Source organism: Oryzias latipes, chromosome 19, assembly GCF_053564925.1.
Source record: "Oryzias latipes strain Hd-rR chromosome 19, Olatipes_Hd-rR_3.1".
Classification (NCBI taxonomy): domain Eukaryota; kingdom Metazoa; phylum Chordata; class Actinopteri; order Beloniformes; family Adrianichthyidae; genus Oryzias; species Oryzias latipes.
The window spans coordinates 268,991-288,303 of NC_136255.1; the positions used below are offsets into that span (position 1 = coordinate 268,991).

At 45.2% G+C, this 19,313-nt stretch overlaps 1 protein-coding gene across 5 annotated transcripts in view; it reads right to left on the reverse strand.

Moving 5' to 3' along the window:
- The window catches only part of ankfn1a (ankyrin repeat and fibronectin type III domain containing 1a), a 100,435-nt gene that overhangs the window by 33,927 nt on the left and 47,195 nt on the right, over nucleotides 1–19,313 (reverse strand). For 3 of the 5 annotated variants that reach the window (XM_078937675.1, XM_023949534.2, XM_078937677.1), the window contains 4 exons: nucleotides 17,316–17,511; nucleotides 13,313–13,514; nucleotides 6,906–7,100; nucleotides 4,249–4,362 (listed from right to left, as the gene is read on the reverse strand). In XM_078937675.1, coding sequence (XP_078793801.1) covers nucleotides 4,249–4,362; nucleotides 6,906–7,100; nucleotides 13,313–13,514; nucleotides 17,316–17,511 — 707 coding nt within the window. Of the gene's footprint in view, nucleotides 1–4,248; nucleotides 4,363–6,905; nucleotides 7,101–13,312; nucleotides 13,515–17,315; nucleotides 17,516–19,313 lie in introns of all 5 variants that reach the window. The other 2 variants (XM_023949535.2, XM_078937678.1) reach the window with 1 other exon arrangement.

The following is a 19,313-nucleotide window of genomic DNA, read 5'->3' on the forward strand; positions in this document are numbered from 1 at the left end:
CAGAAACCAATGAACTGGTTTACACTTCAGCAGCAGTGATCCTTGAGATGCTTGGCTATAAGAGCAACCATGGAAGAAAACAGTACCCACCATGGAAGCAACGGTTAGAGGCCAAAATCAAGGCAACTCGGAAGGATATGAGTAAGCTGACAGAGGCTCAAAGAGGTACAATGAGAAAGCAAGTACCTAAGAGATACAGCCAGATGCCCATACCTGAAGCACTGGAAACTGCCAAACAAAGGCTCCTAGCCTTGAGAAGCCGCCTAAAGAGGTACACAAGAGACAATCAAGCCAGACGAATAAACAGGCTCTTCGCAACTCAACCTGCGAAAGTGTACGCTCAGTGGCAGGGTCCAAACAGCCGAGCAGACCCACCAAGGCTAGAAACTGAACAGTACTGGAAAAGTATATGGGAGAAACAGACAGCACATAACAGCAATGCCCAGTGGCTGGTCTCTCTGAGAAAAGAACCTAGCAACCTCCCTGAACAGAATCCAGTAACCATCACAGTGGCAGACATCCAAGAAAGAGTCTCAGGTATGAAGAACTGGACAGCACCGGGCCCTGACATGATACATGCCTACTGGCTAAAGAAGCTTACCGCACTCCACAAGCGCCTGGCAGCACAAATGAACCAGCTGCTAAGAGATGGGACTCACCCCGAATGGCTAACGGAAGGGCGAATGATCCTGATCCAGAAGGATCCCTCAAAGGGTGCAGTCCCATCCAACTACCGGCCAATAACCTGTCTGTCCATAACATGGAAGCTCATGTCAGGCATCATTGCAACAAAGATAAATAGGCACATGGATCAATTCATGAGTAACACACAGAAGGGCATTGGTAGAGACTCCAGAGGAGCCAAACACCAGCTCCTGGTCGACAGAACAGTCGCTCAAGACTGCAAGTCACGACATACAAACCTGTGCACAGCCTGGATTGATTACCAATGCCACACACATGGATCACTGAATGCTTGGAGCTGTACAACATCAACAGGACTCTAAGAGCCTTCATAGGAAACTCAATGAAGCTATGGAAAACCACCCTTGAAGCCAATGGGAAGCCACTTGCACAAGTGTCCATCAAATGTGGGATATACCAAGGTGATGCTCTGTCCCCACTGCTGTTCTGCATAGGTCTCAACCCCCTCACTCAAATAATCACCAAGACTGGCTATGGATACCGACTCAGAAATGGGGCCAACATCAGTCACCTCCTCTACATGGATGACATCAAGCTATATGCTAAGAGCGAGCGTGACATTGACTCCCTGATCCACACCACCAGGATCTACAGTACTGACATTGGGATGTCATTCGGGCTCGAGAAATGCAGCCGGATGGTGACAAAGAGAGGCAAGGTAGTCCACACAGGAGGGGTCTCACTCCCAAAAGGAACAATAGCAGACATCGAGGACAGTTACGAGTACCTTGGAATTCCACAGGCAAATGGCAACCTGGAGCAGGCAACAAGGAAAGCTGCAACAGCTAAATACCTCCAACGAGTAAGGCAAGTCCTGAGAAGCCAGCTCAATGGCAAAAATAAGACCCGGGCAATAAACAGCTACGCACTGCCCGTTATCAGATACCCTGCAGGAATAATAAGATGGCCAAAGGAAGAGATACAAGACCCAAGGTGTAGGCTGTGCAAAGAAGCGCCTGAAACAATCCAGCACATAACTGCAGGGTGTAAGATGCTGGCAGGGAAAGCATACATGGAGCGCCACAATCAAGTGGCTGGAATAATATACAGGAACATGTGTGCAGAATATGAACTGGAAACCCCAAGGTCAAAATGGGAAACACCTCCGAAGGTGGTAGAGAATGAGAAGGCAAAGATCCTGTGGGACTTCCAGATCCAGACTGATAGGATGGTAATGGCGAACCAACCAGACATTGTAGTGGTGGATAAAGAACAGAGGAAAGCCGTTGTGGTGGATGTGGCAGTGCCAAGCGATGGGAACATCAGGAAGAAGGAACATGAGAAACTGGAGAAATACCAGGGACTCAGAGAAGAACTGGAGAAAGCCTGGAAAGTGAAGGTGACAGTGGTGCCAGTGGTAATTGGAGCACTCGGGGCAGTAACCCCCAAGCTGGAGGAGTGGCTACAACAGATACCTGGAAAGACCTCAGACCTCTCAGTCCAGAAAAGCGCAGTGCTAGGAACAGCTAAGATACTGCGCAGGACCCTCAAGCTCCCAGGCCTCTGGTAGAGGACCCCAGCTTGGAGGAGAAACCACCCGCGGAGGGTGAGAGGGGCGTATATATATATATATATATATATATATATATATATAGATGGAAAAAAGATTAATTGAGTAATGTGACATTTAGTTAGATAAATACGTAAATTTGCCATGTAAAAACAACTGAGTTTTATAGACGTAAGAAATTTATTTAAGTTTATATACATATATATATATATATATATGTATATAAACTTAAATAAATTTCTTACGTCTATAAAACTCAGTTGTTTATACATGGCAAATTTACGTATTTATCTAACTAAATGTCACATTATTCTATTAATCTTTTTTCCATCTTAATTAATTAAATTTGTTGATCTCTCATATGTCTAAGTTTGAGCCGGCAGATATGCTCATTTCTATAACAATAAAAAGGACGGAAAAAATGCACGGAGTGCAAAAATTCATTGAAGAATTTTCCATCACTGTCATTATAAGACAAACTTGTAGGTGTGCTATATAAACTCATCATCCTCTCCTTCACTCTCACTCATGGTGCAGAGACGTAAGCATAGTAGGACAAAATAACTTGGCAAAACACAGTAAAATAGCTAAACAACTAAACACATTCTCTTAAAAACCCACACCTAAACCCAAATCCGTCCAGACAGGCAAAGGGAATGATATCCCAGAATCCCTTGCGGTGCCGATCTAACGGCAGCACCAAAGTTATACCTACTTAATTGAATTAATTTGAATGAAAGGAAGATACTTGTCTGAAAACTATGTGTTATTTTTAAGGTGACCTAACAAAAAAATGATTTATCTTAACTGAAGCAAATAATTAAACTAGATCAAAGTAAAAAAGTTTATCTTTCCAACATCCATACGTGGTCTTATCATCCTCTTTCCTTCCACTTTCGGCTTCTCCCATCAGGGGTCGCCACAGCGAACGAGTCGCATGGTAGATTTTGGCAATGTTTTACGCCGGATGCCCTTCCTGACGCAACCTTCTCAAACCGGGCTTGGAACCGGCAGAGGTAGAGAAGGGAACAGGGAGCAGCCCGGAGTCGAACCCTGGTTTCACGGACGGAAGGCGCCGCAAACCAGCACGAGCTAAACCGGCTCCCTCTCATGTTGGAAAAAGTATTATCTGAGCTTCTTCATCCACTAAATCATCTTCAACACGCCATGCTGCTTCACCTCTCTGAAAACAAACTAACCTTCAACTAAACCTGCTCCAGACCAGGTTATGTTCAGAGCATGAGTTGCCATGGTAACTTGACATACCCTGAAACATACCTCCATTTCTGGAACCGAAAGCTGAGGTTATCAACTTCCTTAGCCTCAAACTTATCAAGGGAGCTAGCAGAACCTGCTTTCTGGAACACCCCCCTGGAGTTGGAATCTTTGTTTTTCAAGCATTGTTTACTTCAGAAGAAAAATTATTTTTGAGAGTGATAAATATAATTACTCCTCCAACTATATTTTCAAGGTAAAACTGAAAACTAATAGGTAAAGTCTATTTTTACTGCGCATTTACCCAAAATGCCTCACAACGTGCATAACAATAAATGTACAAACAACATCATATACAAGTAAAACAAGAAAAAAATATAATAGATAAAATAATCACTAAAGTAAAAAATCTCCCCAACATAAACTCAGGTTTAGCCAAGAGTGTGCTGAGTTTTAAATAGCCTGGTGATGATAAAGCTCCCTTTGACTTACTGTAAATGTGCAAAAGATGATTGCAGCAATTCAGGCATGACAAAGTAAAATTAAGAGTTCTTCCTTGGACATCAGAAAAATTGTGTTAAGGTAGAACCAAAGAATCTAACTACGTAGATCAGCAAGTCACCTTATCATAACTTCCATGATAAACAGTATCAAGTCGATCATCATATCTGTGGGAAAGCTTTAATGCTAATGCACTAATGCACCTTTTTCTTGGTTCATTTAAGGCTTTTATGGAAGCAGTTTTAGTAGAATCATTTCTACAATAGCCAGATTCAAACTGATCATAAAAAAGGCAACAAAAAGCGGAATCTGTTCACCTCTGTACTTGGTCACCACTGTGGAGTTGAGACACTGCGGCTCCTGGAAGGTCACAGTCAGCGTGGTGCTACTGGTCACACTCAGACGGACCCTAGATGGGGAGTCTGGGGGTCCTGCAGGGGCACAGAGAAGACTTAGGGACAGGTAAAAATACCACAAGCAAACAGGATTTTTATTTCCAAAAATTGTTATAAAAACCGATTCTAGACTATCAGCTACCTTAAATAGTGTGGAACCTTTTCTGAAATATTCTTCAGCATTTGTTTACTCCCCATTTTTTCCCTCCAACTTAAAAAAAAACTTTTGTTAAAAAAATGTATTTGGGAGACTGAAATAATCATTCTGATTTATCCAAATAAATGTTTTATTTCCGCACATTGATGAGAAAAATGTAATTTCAAAGCTCTAGAAAAAATGTAAACAGACAACTGCTTTTGATCCATTAACGAAGGCAATAAGCAGGAAAACATCATAAGGAAACAGAAAAACATCATTTTAAGCTGTTTTTGTTCCTTTTAGGAGCAGATGTGGTAGCTCTAAAACAGGGGTCGGGAACCTTTTTGGCCGAGAGAGCCATAAACGCCACATATTTTTAATTGTAACTTCGAAAGAGCCATACAATAATGTGGTGTCCCTTTCCCACACTGAGGCACGGAGACTTAACCTCATTTAAGGTTCTTTGTTCTTGTTATTGTAGACCGCAACAAACGCCGTACACTTAATTCAGCAACTCCTGAATCTCTCCCGCCGAGACGACAGCGCGTCTCCCAACTTTATATTCACCTGCTCCCGCTCCAGCCCTCCCATTTCCCTTATTCGGCCCATAGCTGAACCCCATTGGTCCAAATTACCTAACAACAGGCTGAGTGACAAAACTGAGGGCCAATCAGATCTCTGCTTGATGCGTTTTAATGAACTCCAGAACTTTTAACGCGGCCCAACAGCCAAGTTAAACTCAGTCCGCGACAATATGTTTAAAACTAAATATGCAAATGAATGTGTGCATTTGGTGTAATTTCAACACTTTTAAAGTACAATTAGTCTGTGAATTCTTTTTAATAACATTGTTATGCTGTTGCTAATAAATGATGAGTATTTCTCGTGGTAGTTTTGCTGATGGTCTAGTCTGGTTGATCCGTGGTGAGTTTCTGCTTCATGCAGGCGTTGAGACTTGAAACGTGATCGTTGGTTGGTCTGAATGTTCTGTAGATGTGAGAAAGACTGATCACATGCAGACGGGGAGCCAAACACACACTCACACACTGCAGTGAGTGACGGGCAGCGGGTTTTACGTTATTACAATCCCTGTGGATTCACCTGCTGCCGGTCCCCACAACTCCCCACCCTCTGCTTTCTTCCTCACACATCCCATCCCCACAACTGCGCGCTCTTCCTCAGAGACGGGAGCGCAGTTTTAGGCACGGCAATTCACAGGTTTCCGGCTGGTACAAACTCTGTGAAATAATAGATAATAGTAAGCTGACCTCTGGCATCGCATCGCGCCCGAGAAGGACTGGTCTAATGAAAAAAAGTATGATTAAAGATTTGTCTGCGAGCCACATGTGACCATCAAAAGAGCCATATATGGCTTGCGAGCCATAGGTTCCCGACCCCTGCTCTAAAGGGTTAAGTTTAGCTAAACCAGATTACAGTAATAAAGCCTACATGGTTTTACTTTTAATTGATAATGAAGTTACAGTATAAAACTGAAGAGACATGAAGCAAACCATACAAACAAGGACCAAGATGAGCAATTATCTCAGTATCTCTGTGGTCTGGAAATGCCTTAGTTACAGTTGCCCTCATGGCTGGATGCAGGCTGAATATGCAAGAAAAAACAGCTAGGTCATAGAGTGCTCAGTGAGCCTGTTAAGCAAAAATGATGCGATGGCCCCATATTGTCATGTCGTCCCACCCCCACTTCAATATAGGTCATTTGAGGTTTTGGTCTTAATCACCCTCAGCTGTTTTCATGCCGGTAAATACCCCCTGAGAGTAGTTTTCCATGTTTTCAAGACGCGTTCCATCAAGCCACTCCCCCACTTCTTCACACGCCTCCTCTCTTTACAGAAAGATTGGACCACTCTAGAACCAGCAATTAAGTCGGCGGTCACCTAGGGCGCCCTCCGCTGGAGGACACTAGCACTTAACCAGGTGTTCACACTAGTCTCAGTTTTACCCAAACCGATGGATGTAGTTAATTATCATCACAATCAAATGACATAAACATTTGAGTGCACAGAACAGAAAAAGAGGAGAGACAGAAAAGATGTACCCTCTGTGTATTTAGGGATTGCTTTTTTTCTGCTGCTTTAGTTTTGTCATGTCAACATTTATTTACCAAATATTTTACTCCCTTTTTATTATATGAAGAAGGGAGGAAGCTGATACTCAAACCATGGATGCTCCAGAGTAACCTGCCAGATGAAGGTGGCACAAAGAGATGGTGACATTGGTAAATGGGTGGTGGTGGTGGTGGTGTGGGTGTCCATCACAATGCCTACCTGAGTCATGAACTTCTGTACAGTATTAAAACAGTAAACACACACAAGTGCATTGATGTTGGCCCAGAAGACTCAAAATGGTCACATAGGTGTCTTTTAACACGGGTGTTACACAAAAACACACAAAGCCTTTTGTACAGGAGGGGACTCACGAGCATGCTGGAAACCCGTCCTCATGCGTTTATACAGCTTGCTCCTCTTCTGCCAGGCCATCAGCTGCTTGTCTTGGTGGCAGGCTTCCAGACACTGGCCATCTCTCTGGGTCTCAGCTGCCAGCTCCGCCGCTCGCCGCTCCGCCTCCTCCACCAGAGAGCGTAGGTGAGCCTCACGGCTCTCTGCTGTCACAACTGTAACATAGAGCAGTTAGAACCAAATGACAATCATTTCACCGAGTCTCTGTGTTGTACAGAAATGCAACTCTGCATGCATGAAAGTGGTTGTTCTATGTCAGATTTCCCAGAATGTGTGTTTTTGGACTAAAATCTGGCTTTGTGTAGACCCTGAAAAACTTGGAATTTTTTAAAACCCCAAACCTCAGAGCAGAGACAATTTTGATTTTAGTTTTTAAAAAGAAGAACAGATATTGATGCTAAAAAACTACATCTTTGATCTTTGTTCTTGTTCTTCTTTCTTCTCAGTACACCACCTTAAGCATTTTTCAGCTACAACAGATTCATCAAAGGCTTTGAGACTAAACTGGGAAATTATGTCATTTTCATAAGGGAGAGTAGTGGGGGTGTTCACTTTTGTTTTCAACAAATCTCTCATTTTGCACGTTGAGATTTATACATCTCTATATTTAAAATCTCTAATCTTTTTGGTAACACATCATCATGAGAAAGATTAAAAGGAAACCAGATTACCAAAGTCTTACAGTTAGGTTGTTTGGTGCAGTGCGATTCATGTATTGTCCCTCTTTTCCTCTCCCCTCCTGGGGAGTGGGAGTGCTTCCAGACTCCAGTTGGCTCATCCGTGCTCCAGTTCCTGACCGTTTACCTCGCCTTTGCTCCTGCTCCTACACCTGGCTGTGGATCCTGCCTCTGGCTCATCTCTGGCTCGTCTCTGCTCTGTACCTGACCGAGTACCTCGTCTCTGCTCCTGCTCCTACACCTGGCTGTGGTTCCTGTCTCCGGCTCGACTCGCGCCTTTGACTGTCCCGATAACCACGGCTGGATGAAGCTCGTCTGCTGGACTTTTATATATGTAGTTGTAGATTTAGATAAGTTAATTCTTCTCTAAGATTTCTGGTAAATCGCCTGTCCGTCCTGGGGGAGGATCCCTCCTTCATGTGGGCACCCCTGAGGTTTCTTCGTTTTTTCCGGAATCCGTTTTTTTTGGGAGTTTTTCCTTACCGCGAAGGGGGGTCTAAGGGCAGGGATGCCAGTATAGCTTAGTCAGTTTGTTAGTTCATTTTTGTATTTTTCTATTGAACTCTTTGTATTCGTGATCCTTTTGATTTCATGTTTTACTTCGAAGCCCATCGAGACGACTGTTGTTGTGATTTTGGGCTATACAAATAAAATTGAATTGAATTGAATTGAATTAGGTCAGACTAGGTGAAACTGATGTTTCAAGTGATTTTAGTTTTAAAGTAAATAAAAAATAGAAGAAAAAAAGAAACATAAAAAGTAAAAATCAAACAAAATTCTAAAGTAAACATGCAAGTCAATCCCAATAAATTTGAGAGAAAATGAATTTAAGTGAGTAAATAGAGTAAAGTCTCTCAAAAAACCATTGTGGCGTCATCAAAACATCTCGCGCAAGACAAAGCTCCGGATCTACAACCTAGCTGTACTTCCCATTCTGCTTTATGGTTCTGAGACATGGCCCTTAAATAAGAGCTTAGCCGCAAGAATAGATGGCTTCGACAGCCGGGCTCTCAGGACCATTGAGAACATCAAGTGGCCCCAACATGTCTCTAACAAAGCCTTAAGAGCTCAAACTTGCCAGCCCCAAGCCTCTTGCCTTGTTGCGCAACGCCGCATCAGATGGTTCGGCCATCTTCTCCGTTTTACCTCTTACCATCCGACGCGGGCCATCTTTGAGTTTAACCCAGGGGCTGCGGGCTGGAAACGACCTCGAGGCAAACCCCGTACTCGGTGGACAGATGTTATTGCAGGGGATGTTAAACCTTATGGGGTTGCTATGAAGGATACTGAGCTTCTGGCACAAGACCGGAAAGCTTGGAAGACCCTTGTTTTTTTGGTCGGCTCTACGCACTGGGAAGGGGCATCGCCCCCCCCCCCCCCCCCCCCCGCAAGAGCCTTGATTGATTGATTGATTGATTGAAATAGAGTAAAAGACAGGAAAAGGGAAGTGAAAATCGGTAGGGGGCGCGGTGTCAAAGTTTTAGCTGTGAGCACTGGAGCTGATTTGGATGAGGTGCATCTGTAGCACCAGATTAGACTGAGCTTTCCAAGAGATCGGTAAACTTATGATCCATCATAAAAAAACTACTGAGGCAGCCAGTAAGATTCTATAGTAGTGCGAGGCAAAGTTGTGGCGATCCACTGTGCACTTCCGCATTTGCTGTCACATCAGCGCAAATTTTGTTTAGCCTTTCATTGAATGTTATTTGTAAGAACACCGCTGAGTATAAAACATTTTTATTTTTTTGCTGTATTGTCAATGAATTCTGGTAGTTAACTTTTAAAAAATAATTGTGCAAGTTGAGTTAATTATGGAGCCATGAATTTAACTTTTGATATATTTGTTACACATTTATGTTTATAAATTGATGAAATATTGTTTCTTGTTCAGGTTTTTCACCATTCATAATCAGGCACCTCACCATTACAAAGTGACTGTCTAAACTTCTCAAGAAGTTAGTAAATAAAACAGAACAAACCGGAGAAGTGTGTCTGGATCGTGTGTGAACTGCTGCCCCGAATACTCTGTGGATGCTTTCCCATTTTTCCTACTGACACCAGGTAACCCATAGCAGATTTTTCTTGACTCCAAAGTTGTATTGGTTGTTATGGCCATGTTCTACACATTAGTAAAAGTCTAGTTGTTACGTAACCACAAAGGGGCACAATCCACTGCTTAATTGTAATGGTTCCAAATCCAGGTAATTGCAGAGGTGTTGTATCAGAAAGTACATCTGCCGTAAAACCAATGCTAAGGATTTACGGAAAGAAACTTTGAATGTCAGGACAGAAAACAATTAACAAAAAGAAAAGTGGATTTCATGGGTGTCCAAGACAAAACGGGCTGGGCCAACAAATTAGTCAAGCCTCAGCAGCTAAGTCACGCAAACCGCCAGTGCAAAGGTGAGCCAACACCCGTGCTCAGGTGAGTGCTCATGTTCTTCTAATATGGATGGTGGAATGTGTAAAGAAGGAAGGAGAGCGCCCAGCCATCCCCACCCCAAGACCCCCACCGCAGCAGCAGCGGCAGCCGGAATCCCCCCCACGCCACACGGAAACCGGCAGGGAACAACCGCCGCCCGGGCGACCAAGCCCGCCACCCAGGCCAGGGCCAGCAGGACCGCCGCAAGGCCCCCCAGAGCCAGAGAGCAGGGAGGCACAGAGGGAAAGAGAGGGCCGCCCCAGCCCAACCAGGAGAACAGCCCCCCCGCCGCGCCGGGAGAGCCCAACGCAGGCCCCCACCGGAGAAGGACGCCCACAGCCCCAGATGAGCACCCCACCACCACCCAGGAGTTCCGGGCATCCCCCCGCCCCAACCCCAGGTACGAGCCAGGACCCCCCAAGGGAGACCCGCCCCGCACTCCAGGCAGCCATCCGCCCGGCCCACGGTTGGTCCAGGGAGGAGCAAGGCAGGGGCCCGCCGCCCCCGCCCAGGAGGGGGGAACCCCGGGGAAAAAAGAGGGCCCACAAGGGGTGTTGTAAATATGGCCCGACCAGGCTCGGCCACAGTTGGAAGTTAGGCGGGGCCCAGCGCTCAGGAGCAAGGACCAGAACCCACCCCCCAGGGACACCAACACCCCCGGCTCAGATGTAATGTGAACCCCCCCACCGCGCGGAGAGAGCACCGCCGGGCCCAGGAAGCCGGCACCCCGGGGACACGGCCGCCGCCCCAAAGGGGCCCGTACCCCCCACCAGGGAAGAGGCAGGGGACAGATGGTCCTAGGTCCCACCTTCCTTGCAAAATGTGTGTGCGTATATGTGTGTTTAAGAGGGTGTGTGTGTGCATGTGTGTGTGTTTATGTTGGGATGTATATATTGAGGGGGGAGGGGTGTGTGTACTAAGGGGGGTGCAGTTAAAATTGGCGGGTAGGGCACTAAGGGGACATCTCCTGATTACTCACAGTGATGTCCCCTCACCCTCCCCACCAAGGGGCCCTAAATGTCTAAGGTGCGGTTAAAATTGGCGGGTAGGGTGCTAGGAGGACATCTGCTGCTTGCTGGCAGTGATGTCCAAGCACCCCCCCTACCAAGGGCCCTACATGTCTAAGGTGCAAATAAAACCGAAAGAGGGGGGGCCCACTCCATACGGCAACCATAGGAGGGGGGGCCACTGCCTAGTAAACCCCCCCCCCCCAAGGCTCATCGCAGGCTAATCCCCCCACCCCCTCACCCTATTATGAGGTTATATGAGGAAGGGGGTAAGTTGGGGACAGCTGGTAGACTGTCCCCCGGTGGTCAAACAGCTGTCCCCCGCCCCCCCCCCCCCAGCAAGGGGGCCAGGCCCACCCAGCCCAGGGGCCCCACCCCCGGAGGCGCCGACACCCCAGGCCCAGCACCACCCACCCCACACAGAGGGAGAGGAGCCAGAAAGCGCCGGCCCCCCCCGGAGCAAGCCCAGGCCCCCACCCCCAAACGCCGGCCCTAGAAGAGCTCTGGTCAGGCCTCGACGGGACCGAGGCAGCCAACCGGCCGGGGAAACCGCCGATGGCCTCAGCGGAGACCCCGACCCGTCAACCCCCCCTGCCCCGTACCAATAGTGCCCCCCCCCCCCCCCCCCCCAGAATGCCCCCCCACAGGACAGGGCCGACAAGACCCCCCACCCCACCCCACCCCAGACCCCGCAGCCGAAGCCACCCAGAGCGCCCGGGGGCCCCAAGAGGGTTGTCCCGTCCCGCCCCAGAGCCAGGGAAGGGCTGATCCCAGCCCCAGGCGTAGATGGGAAGCCCATCCAGTGCCGCTGGGCCCCCCCCCCCGAGCAGCGCCCCCCGCCAACCCCCCCCCAGCACAGGCAAAGGGACCACCCCCCCAAGCCAAGCCAGAACACCACCCCCCCCCCCCACCACGCACCCCCACACCCAAGCCCAGAGGACCACGCAGCGCCCCAGCCCGCCCCACCCCGGCGCCGGACCCGACCCCCCGACCAACGGAGCCCCCACCACCCCCCGCCAGGCACCGGAGGCCCCGGCCCCCACCCCAGCCCACGGCAGAAGGGCAAGGAGCAGCGACGACCAGGCCCCCCCATCCCCTAAGTCATGGAGTCAGCTATGGGAGACCAGAGAGACCGAATTCTTTCAAAGTTACTTGAACCTCGGGCTGACATTTTTTCCAAGCTGATCTGATCAAGCAGCAGATTTCTGTGTTGACTTATATTTATATTTTTCTTGCTTTTCCAATTTGTTAAAATAGTTTTTTTAGCAATGCAAAGAGTTATGAAAATGATAGAGCCTAATCCTCCTTCTACATCGATGGCACTCATGTCACCAAGCACACAAAGTGACGGTGAAGCTGTGATTGAAACCTTAAGCCAGACTGATAAATCGGCACATACCTGCTGCCAGAGAGCCTGGACAGGCGTGCAGAACCACAGTGCATGCATGTAATTGTCGGGTAGATTACTGTCACATTAGACACAAGATTAAAGGACTTTAATATAATCCCTTGCTTTCAAAGGTCATTAGCTGCATTTCCATTGACTATGAAATTGCGCAAATTGGATTTGTGTCAAAAAATTTGCCTAGTGGAGACACGATTTAGCGCTTGCAATAAACTGCAATTGGAACACTTTTTTTGCGAATTAAAATAGTCATGTGACCAACAACTCTGCACAGGTAGACATTTTGTAGATAGCAATGTTAACGCACTTCTTGTTCACATGTAAGGAGCTCGCTGCTTCGTGGTGAAGAAGACGCCGACGACTCCTTTGATAGACGATGATGAGCGCTACTGCCGTGGCAGAAATTTGAATGTATCTGCTGTCAAAGTATTGTTCACATCCGTGTTTTTAATGACTTATCACATGAGTTGGGTTTTTTTTTATTCACATGATTATAATTTAATGAAAACAATTTCAAGAAATCCAACAAAGTTTTGCCCATCTGTGTAATGGAGACACGGCTACTGCTGCCTAAGGGCTTGTTCCTCTAATATCTGTTTGATTTCACCGAAAAAACCTTAACCCTTGTGCTATCCTAGGCACTTTAACATTGGGAGTTGGGTCATCTAGACCCACTAGTCAGAGCTCTGAACCTTTTTTCTTCAATGATTTGTGATCTTCACTGGTGTCCATGGATTACATGAAATCTTTCCACCTTTATCCACCTTTATCATGGTAGGGAGAACACGTCAATGGAAGGGGGGGGTCATCTAAGATAGCACACATTTGCATTGGTGGCAAGCATCCACACACTCACAGTGAGGGCTTTCTTTTCCACCAGCTTTCAACAGCAGCTTTGCGATGGGCATGTTGTTAGTCATGATGGCGATGTCAAGTGGCGTCAGACCCTGACTGTTGGGAGTGTTCAGGTCCACCTCCTCAGCTGAGAACTGGTAGAGCAGAATCTGCACGGTGTCCAAGTCCTGCTGCTCCACTGCCTCAAAGATGCATTCACTGACCTGCAGAGTTTGAAGCAGCAAACACGCTTTCTGTTCCAAAATGTCACAAAGTTTCAGGATGTGTTCATTATTATCACAGCGGAGCCTTCAGTACACTCTCACACAAGTAAATCCCCTTTTTGATTGACTTGGGAACGTCACATCAAGTCAAATTTTACTAAGAGAACTTTTTGATCACAAAATACTCCATAATAACATACATTCAAAAACAAAACAAAAAAACACATTAAAAGTCTGACTAAATTGACAGATTGTCAGAAAAAAAGCGATTGACAAAGAACTTATAAAAAGTAGTCACCTATTATGAGACTGAGCAAACCAAAAAAACACCCTCAGACTAAAAGGGACACAAAAATTTCAAAATTTTAAGCAAAAAAGAGTTTTATTTTAATGTTGGACCCAGCAGTGAAGTGCTGTCAGGTGGGGCAAATGAGGCACAGCCTTAATCGTGATATAATAGAAAAAGATAAATTAAGTAAATACAGTAATCCCCCTGTGTTCATTTCCAGAAGCTGGAGATTATGCAGGGCGTTTATTGGCTTTTATTAACCTTGTCAGAATGGTTACAGCTCGAACAAAAATAGCGCAGCCTGCTCATACACTCAGCCGGAGGAGAACGTTCAGCCAACGCGCACCCAGGTAGGCCCCGCCCCCTCTAATCCACCAATCAGCAGCCCACCGCTGATTGACATACGCTGTGGTCCAGCAACTGGCAGAAAGAGGGGGGCGCCGGCTGCCCGCAGCTCTGTCCAACTCGGGGTCTTTATACTTTACAGTACAGTACAGAGTAAATCGTTTTTCAAAATTCGCGGAATCAGCGCTGTTCTGCGTCTCACGCTTGTGACGTCACGTCATCTGCAGCCACCCGCGAATGGGCGGGGCGCGAATATTAAACCGCGAATGGGCGGGGGATTACTGTATTATTTTTCACTGATCTGTGGTAAATATATAATTTCAATCAACTCCACATGTTTTCCCCAGTTTGTGAGGTTAAAATCGCAGGATTTGAGTGTTGCGCGATCAGAAACTCCGGGTGAGGCTCTGAAGTGCTGTGCCTCATGGCTGACGGCAGGACTCAATGTTAACACAGACGTGCGGTGGAAGCCCTGCAGAAAAGGCTGGAGGTGAGGCAACCCTTACCAGCAGGGGTCAGACATGAGCTGACAGCTGCTTTGTGGCTATACTGGTGCCGTAGAAAAAGAACACACAGAGGACGTCTGTCTCCATTGAGAGGGAGAGACTCATTAAACTCAAAGAAACTAAGGAAAACTTTCCAACAGATCATAGAGCTTTTTGTGGAGAAGGATCAGAGCATGGACCCAAAAAGTAAGGCCAAACATGTTTTTCAAATGTTTTAACATGGGAGTAAGTTAAAAAAAAAACTAAAATAATTTATATGTTTATGATCATTTTCACAGACATCATTTGATTTCAAACAACAGATTGCTCGAACAACATTAAAGCAAAAGTGTTTGTCTATAGCAGGGGTAAAAATGTGGAATTCCCAGGAGAATCAGTTCAAAAGTTGTCAAAATATTATTAAATTTAAACGCATGTATAAAGCTAAACAAATTAGTTTGTACAAACTTGACTGTTGAATGCAATTTTTGGAATGTATGTATTAAATGAATGGAATGTATTTACTGTGTAGTGGAACTGTACATTGTGAAATCTGAGCACAGGTGATGGTGTGAGAAATGTAAATGTAATGTTTAAAAGGGAGCAGATAATTATAAGAATTGTGTTCTTCAATTCTGCTCCCTTCCAATCATGAAAATGTTCAATATGTAAGAGAAACATGTAAATATTTGAACATCAATTTTCATGAAAGGAACAAATAAATAAATAAATAACTGATTAAAGCTCCAGCATTTGAAGTTGGAAAAATACCAGAAATAGTTACTGAGGGTCAAATGTGTGCTGAACACATCTGTATACTTTAATTTGTTTACAGGATATATGGATAATTCATACACAAGAAGAGTGTTTTGTCCATGTCCATTAAAAAAATATTCTCTGAAGGACAAATATGTTATTGTGTGAATTTTTATAAGCTGTTAGCTGCCGTTGGATGAATGCTGAAACATTTAGTTCTTTCATTGTAAATCTGACTCCAGATGAGTCAGTGCCTCACCAGCCATCAATCTCACCGCATGTCACTGGGACCCAGATACATAAAATATCAAAGTTCTGTTGAGCTCGGGGATAAAAACAAATCGTGAGCTTCCCAAAAAAAATATAAAAAGAGCTTAAAAGAGAAAAAGTGACAGTACAACCTCCAAAACGCTGTAGCTGATACGTTTTTAGCTTCTGAGTTATTTTAACTTACTGTTATTATCTTGAGCTTGCTGATCAAGCATTAACAATAACCCTTTAACTGATCTTGTGGCAGAGATATTTGGGCATCATACGAGGCATCACTAGTACGTCATAAGTGTATGTAAATTACTTTAGCATTATAAATACTTTTTCATACTTCTGGAAGACAGTCTGATATACATTACTTTGATAAACATTGACGAATTTCAATTAATATTGCCTTGCATAGGTTTATTGAAGCGTATGAGCTTTGGTGGATTTGGACGTAGATGTTTTAAAACGTCGCTCGCAGTGTAATCATGGAGACACCTGTCACCTGAGAGTGACCTTCCCACATGTTTCGCTACCCTATAAATCACAATGTACATTAATGGTGCAAACACACATACATGAATATTTAAAAGAACCAAAGAAGTGGATTGTTCTCATTGGGAATGAGCGAAGATGCTGAAGAGGTGCAGGGTGCGGAGAAGGAGGAGTTAGCTCTAAGATCAAGTCAAAAGACTGTCGCTTCCAGGTGCAAGCTTACCACATGCAGGACAACGGTACCCTCACCTTTTATGACATCCCTGGAGGTGTTTCAAGGGAACTGGAAGATAAACCTGTGCCCCCCGTTCTGATGCAGCTGCTCCTCTCTACGACCCTGCAAGGGTCCAGACAACCCAATGACCTGCAGCTGCCTCACTAACTCCCATATAGGTGCATGTTACCAAGACGTGGGGGGTTTTATTTTAGAAAAAAAATTGTGTTTGGTGAAATTTGTCTAATGCTCGAGAAAGTGTGTGTCATTATTTGGGTGTTTTTCCTTAGTTTTTGCTTGTTTCTTTCATGATTTGACTTCTGCTTCCTGTTTTATTTTGAAGGTTTCCTGCATGTCATGGTTTTGAGTTTTACTTCCCTGGTCCCAATCTCCCCTGATCGTTTTCACCTGTGTCTCGTCAGTCCTGTTTGTATATATGTCTTGTCCCTGCGTTCCTCTGTGCCGGTCCATACTGTCATTTCACTGATTGGCTTCTCTCATCTCGGTTTGGTTTGGTTTGGTTTGGTTTGGTTTGGTTTCCCTGCTCAGCAGCGCTTTTTCTTAATGAGAAATAGACCCCTTTGCCTGGGAACGTTGTGCCAGTCTGTCTCTGCATTTTGGGTCCTTCCTCAAGCTTCGTACGTGACAGTGTGTTTTAGCATTTGGGAACTGTAATTGCTTTAAACTAATTTCATCTAAACAGAAACTGCAAAAATTCAAAGCAGCTGCATGATAAGCTAACGGTGCAACCATACCCAGCTAGTAGAATCACAAATTAAGCAGCGTGCCATTAAACTGAGAATTGTTTCAGTGAAAAAAATGTCTCAAATTCTGTTTTAAAAAGTAGAGCCTTATTTACTCAAAGCTGCATAATTCCATTATTGCAAGTACATGTAAATAACAAGACTTCAGACTTGAGAATAATGACTTCATGGAGATGAAGCTGAGCAGAATCCACTTACCGACGCTTTACGGAGCCTGTCTGTCTTCCCGAAAAAGTAGGCATCTTCAAAGGATGAGGTGCTTCCCCGCAGTTTCTCTGACAGGTTTCTGTAAAGGCGCTTGGCAGCACTCGGAGAGGCCGGCCCACCCGGGCACTTCCTGCTCTGGGACAACTGCAGGTTCTGCATTTGCAGAGTCGTAACAGCTGGGAAGTATCTACCTTAGCAAAGAGAGGTGGTCAGAGGGCGAAAGAGTTACCACAGTTAACTTTCCCAAGCGGAGTAATGTGATGGCACTTTAGTTGGAGCGTATGCACTGAGTATACGCTCCATCTACACTCAGTGTGAAAACACTGAGTTTTGGAAAAGATAACTTTATGTCATGTATTGATTTTAAATTACAAGTTCAAACAAAGATTATAAACCCCATGAGACAGTACGTGTCACATTTGAGACCCAAATATCATCAGCATGATCAAAACTTTGACTAAAAACCCATTGTTTATAATTTGGTTATATGTTTACTGCCCTAAATTGCAGGGGTGTAAGAATCCAAGCCTCAGTGGTGGTATCCTAAATGTTTTCCTACCAGCCTGCCATTAAAGCTCCTTATTGGCTAAACATACCTGATCCAGGTAATAAGCAGATTAGGCAGGATTTCTGGAAAACCAGCAAGAGGCCAAGAGGCGAGCCCTCAAGGCCTAGAGTTTGATGCCCCTCCTGGATTATCACTCCACTAGGGGCTGTGGAAGCCCAGACAAGTAAGTACAAGTGGAACCTTTTTTGTGCAAGAGTTCAGAAATGAGTCATTGAAGGACATCGGAATAAGTAAAGAATACAGATGGAGGAAGAAACATCAAGCTCCTTTTGTTATTTTAATTGCAAGTGTTGGGAAAGGCATAGAGAATAGAAGTGACTGAAGACTATACATGCATTTCAAATAGTTTATCACTGGTAAAATGCTAAAGGACGCTGCATAATCAACAAACCTGTACAGCAACACAAAGAAGGAACATCAGTAAACAAAGAAAGCAGATTCTCTGCATGGTTATGCACATGGGCTTAATACAAATGCCCAGTGTGAGAAGCTATTGGGCGACAGACAAAGCTCCCTGCAGTCTGTGATGCGATATCTCAAAATTGCCTTCTGAAATTGCTGATAGTAAGTCACTTCCAGGACGCCTTAAGTGTGTTCGGTGATGATGCAACGAAAAATAAACTGTGGACCCTCAAGCTATGGTTACAAAAACTGCAAGACACTTTCTCTGTGTACCTACCACCCAAAGAGTGTCATGCAGTGGATAACTGATGGTGCCATTCAAGACAAAATTTCATTTCCACCTATCTTTGTCTGAGAAACCTCATAAATGGGGGTTAGAGAGGTGGGGACGAGAAGTAGAAACAGGCTTAGTTTTTAACTTGAACACACAAACTTTATTTATATACCAGAAGCACTTATCCTAGAAAAACATAACACAAACTGCCTCACACTAAAACAAAATAAATTAAATTCTTCTTCTTTCTCTTTCGGCTTTTCCCATCAGGGGTCGCCACAGCGAATCATCCTTTTCCACCTCACTCTATCATGGACATCTTCTACCCTAACATTAGCCAACTTCATGTCCTCTGTTAAGACATCCATGTATCTCCTCTTTGGCCGTCCTCTTGCCCTCCTGCCAGGCAGCTCCATCTCCAACATCCTTCTACCAATATATCCACTATCCCTCCTCTGAACATGTCCAAACCATCTCAGTCTGGCTTCTCTGACTTTGTCGCTAACACAGGCAACATGAGCCGTCCCTCTGATGTACTCGTTCCTTATCCTGTCTAACCTGGTCACTCCTAAGGAGAACCTCAACATCTTCATCTCCGCTACCTCCATCTCAGCCTCTTGTCTCTGTCTCACTGCTACCGTCTCTAACCCATAGAGCAGAGCTGGTCTCACCACTGTCTTGTACACCTTTCCTTTGGGTCTTGCTGACACTCTTCTGTCACACAACACTCCTGACACTTTCCTCC